Source organism: Oncorhynchus mykiss, unplaced genomic scaffold (genome assembly GCF_013265735.2).
Source record: "Oncorhynchus mykiss isolate Arlee unplaced genomic scaffold, USDA_OmykA_1.1 un_scaffold_389, whole genome shotgun sequence".
Taxonomy (NCBI): Eukaryota; Metazoa; Chordata; class Actinopteri; order Salmoniformes; family Salmonidae; genus Oncorhynchus; species Oncorhynchus mykiss.
In genome coordinates, this window is record NW_023493836.1 from 51,516 (window position 1) to 55,290 (window position 3,775).

General features: G+C 41.7%; 1 protein-coding gene across 1 annotated transcript; it reads right to left on the reverse strand.

Moving 5' to 3' along the window:
* Positions 1–507: 507 nt before the first annotated feature.
* LOC110518116 (zinc finger protein 135-like) lies at positions 508–2,268 on the reverse strand. Its single transcript, XM_021595841.2, has one exon. The coding sequence runs from the start codon at positions 2,053–2,055 to the stop codon at positions 760–762; it is 1,296 nt and encodes a 431-aa protein (XP_021451516.2). The 5' UTR covers positions 2,056–2,268; the 3' UTR covers positions 508–759.
* Between the last annotated feature and the right edge of the window lie 1,507 nt (positions 2,269–3,775).

Genomic DNA, 3,775 nt, shown 5'->3' on the forward strand with positions numbered 1-3,775 from the left:
AGGTTTGTAATTGCCCCCAGGAAAGTCGAAAGAGGAACTCTTCATTGAGACAATGATAAACAGCAATCTGTGGGAGAGTTGTGGTGGATATTATAAAATAAGGAGTCCAAGTCAAACCAAGATTCTTTATTTCTGAGCTCAGAGAGAATAACAGAGTTACACAGCGCAGTGTAGACAGTCTGAATTCCTGAAGCATTGGGTGATGAGCACAATTTTATTTGTCACATACACATGGTTAGCAGATGTTAATGCGAGTGTAGCGAAATGCTTGTGCTTCTAGTTCCGACAATGCAGTAATAACCAACAAGTAATCTAGCTAACAATTCCAAAACTACTACCTTAATTATAGACACAAGTGTAAGGGGATAAAGAATATGTACATAAAGATATATGAATGAGTGATGGTACAGAGCGATGGTATCATCTCCTTAGTTTTGTAGGTCAAATATATGTTTGAGTATACCCTGTACCATTTAATTTCATATGGTAAAGACAGGTAAACACATTGTCAGTCAACAATATAAGACAACGGGAGCACTGTGTATGTTCTCTGATAAATTTTAAGCCAATGTGATGTGAAATATCAATATACACGCTAAGAGAAGTAATTTCTCTCTCCTGTGTGGATTCTCATATGACGTTTAAGTGATTGTTATGAGTAATATGTTTTCCCACAGTCTGAGCTTTTCTAAGTCTTCTCCTCTGTGTGCAGTTTAATGTGTTCTTTCAGGCTTCCTAAATGGGCAAAAGCTTTGCACCCTAGGAGGAGTGGTAAGGCTTCTGCCCTGTGTGTATTCTCTCATGTCGTTTCAACGTCCCTGATTGGCTGAAACACTTTCCACACTGGGAGCAGTGGTAAAGCTTCTCCCCCGTGTGTGTTCTCTCGTGTTGTTTCAGGTGCCATAACGCACTACAACCCTGTCCACATTGGGAGCAGTAGTAAGGCTTCTCTCCTGTGTGTATTCTCTCATGTCGTTTCAGTGTCCCTGAAAGGCCGAAACACTTTCCACACTGGGAGCAGTGGAAAGGCTTTTCCCCTGTGTGTATTCTCTCATGCTGTTTCAGCTCCCCCAAATGGTTGAAGCGCTTTCCACATTGGGAGCAGTGGTAAGGCTTCTCTCCTGTGTGTATTCTCTCATGGTGTCTCAGGGTCCCTAAACCGGTAAAACTCCTTCCACACTGGGAGCAATGGTATGGCTTCTCCCCTGTGTGTATTCTCTCGTGCTGTTTCAGCTCCCCCGACTGGTTGAAACGCTTTCCACATAGGGAGCAGTGGTAGGGCTTCTCTCCTGTGTGTACTCTCTCATGTCGTTTCAGCTCCCCTGAATGGTTGAAACACTTTCCACACTGGGAGCAGTGGTAAGGCTTCTCTCCTGTGTGTACTCTCTCATGTCGTTTCAGCTCCCCTGAATGGTTGAAACACTTTCCACACTGGGAGCAGTGGTGAGGCTTCTCCCCCGTGTGTTCTCTCTCGTGCTGTTTCAGGAGTCCTCTCTTGTTGAAACACTTTCCACACTGGGAGCAGTGGTAAGGCTTCTCCCCTGTGTGTATTATCTCATGTTGTTTCAGACCCCATAACCCGTTACATCCCTTTCCACATTGGGAGCAGTGGTAAGGCTTCTCCCCTGTGTGTATTATCTCATGTTGTTTCAGGTCCCATAACCCGTTACAACCCTTTCCACATTGGGAGCAGTGGCAAGGCTTCTCTCCTGTGTGTATTCTCTCATGCTGTTTCAGATGAAAAGGCCGTTTGAAACACTTTCCACACTGGGAGCAGTGGTAAGGCTTCTCCCCTGTGTGTATTATCTGGTGTTGTTTCAGGTGTGCTTTTTGGTTGAAACACTGTCCACACTGGGAGCAGTGGTAAGGCTTCTCCCCTGTGTGTATTCTCTCATGAGCTTTCAGGTGTGCTTTCTGGTTAAAACTCTTTCCACAGTGGGAGCACTGGTGTCGTCTTGCTGGTTTGGACGTCCCTGGCTCTGGTTCCTCTGAGTCTGGTCTTTCTCCTGCCAAAGACAGTGTTATTTTTAAATAGAGACCCAGATGAAACCACATGATAAAACAACCTTGCTACGAAGGTAAATCCTAAATCAGATCTCTCAATAACCTGAGGCCAGTTTTAACAATCTTATTACAAACTTATTTCATTCATCCTATTTTACAAGTCAGAACACAAAAACCTAGACAGTTCTAGGACACTGAAGACACAGACGTCGCTGGATTCCAATTGAACAGGTGGTTCTAAATATATAACTTTCATAGCTGTATGATACAGAATGTGACCTACAAACTTCCTTAAACATCAAATAACTAAAGAAGTCATTTTGTGTGGAAATCCAAAACTTGTTTTTACATCGAAGATACAAAGCACATCAGTAACATCTCCCCGTTGTTGAAAGGGTTCGACACATTGCTGTTAAAACCAATTTCTAATTTAGACATTCACAGATTTTCAACATTTTGATTATCGCCGATGACATATTTTGGGTAAAGTAAAAAATAAGGTGAAATATTTGGGTAAATGTTCCTAAAACTGATAGTAACTACAATAAACAAAAATATAAACGCAACATGTAAAGTGTTGGATGTTTCATGAGCATCACTGTTAGTCAACATTTATTCTTTGCCAAGATAATCCATCCACCTGACAGGTGTGGCATATCAAGAAGCTGATGGAACAGCTTAATAAAAGGGGGTAATAAAAGGGTAATAAAAGGCTACTCGAAAATGTGCAGTTTGGTCACACAACAATGCCACAGGTCTCTGAGGGAGCGGGCAATTGGCATGCTGACTGCAGGAATGTCCACTGGAGCTGTTACGGAATTGAATGTACAGTACCAGTCAAAAGTTTGGACTCACCTACTCATTCAAGGGTTTTTCTTTATTTTTACTATTTTCTACATTGTAAAATAATGGAGAAGACATCAAAATTATTAAAAAACACATGGAATCATGTAGCTCCCCACAGGTGTTAAAATAAAATATATATTTTATTCTTCAAAAGTTGCCACCCTTGCTTTCTCTCAACCAGCTTCACCTGGAATCCTTTTCCAACAGTCTTGTAGGCGTTCCCACATATGCTGAGAACTTGTTTTCCTTCACTCTGCGATCCAACTAATCCCAAACCATCTCGATTTGTTGTACAGGCTTCCATTAAAGAACATTCTCTGTGTTCTGTTAGACAGGTAGCTCTGGTGCGGCAGGTAGCCTAGTGGTTAGAGCGGTAGGCCAGTAACCGAGAGATTGCTGGATCTTATCCCCGAGTTGACAAGGTAAAACTCTGTCGTTCTGCCCCTGAACAAGGCAGTCCTAGGCCGTCATTGAAAATAATAATTTGTTCTTAACTGACTTGCCTAGTTAAATAAAGGTTATATTTTAAAATAAAAACTCTTTATCCACAATATAGCAGGGGGTGTAAAGCCATACGTTTTTTTCAGCAGCAGACTACGATCGATAATGTCAAAAGCCGCACTGAGTCAAACAAAACAGCCCCAACAATATTTTATCATCAATTTCTCTCAGCCAGTCAGTCATTTGTAAGTGCTGTGCTTGTTGAATGAACTTCCCTATAAGCTGAAAGTCTATATTTGTTTACTGTAAAATAGCATTGTATCTGGTCAAATATTTTTTTCCCAAAAATGTAAGGGTTGGTAACAGGCTGATTGGTCAGCTATTTAAGCCAGTAAAGGGGGCTTTACTATTCTTGGGTAGTGGAATGACTTTAGCTTCCCTCCAGGCCTGAGGGCACACACTTTCTAGTAGGCTTAAATTAAAG

Bases quoted from the DNA above. Each gene is read 5' to 3' on its own strand.
- LOC110518116 (XM_021595841.2), bottom strand. From the start codon at position 2,055: ATGTGGTTTCATCTGGGTCTCTATTTAAAAATAACACTGTCTTTGGCA.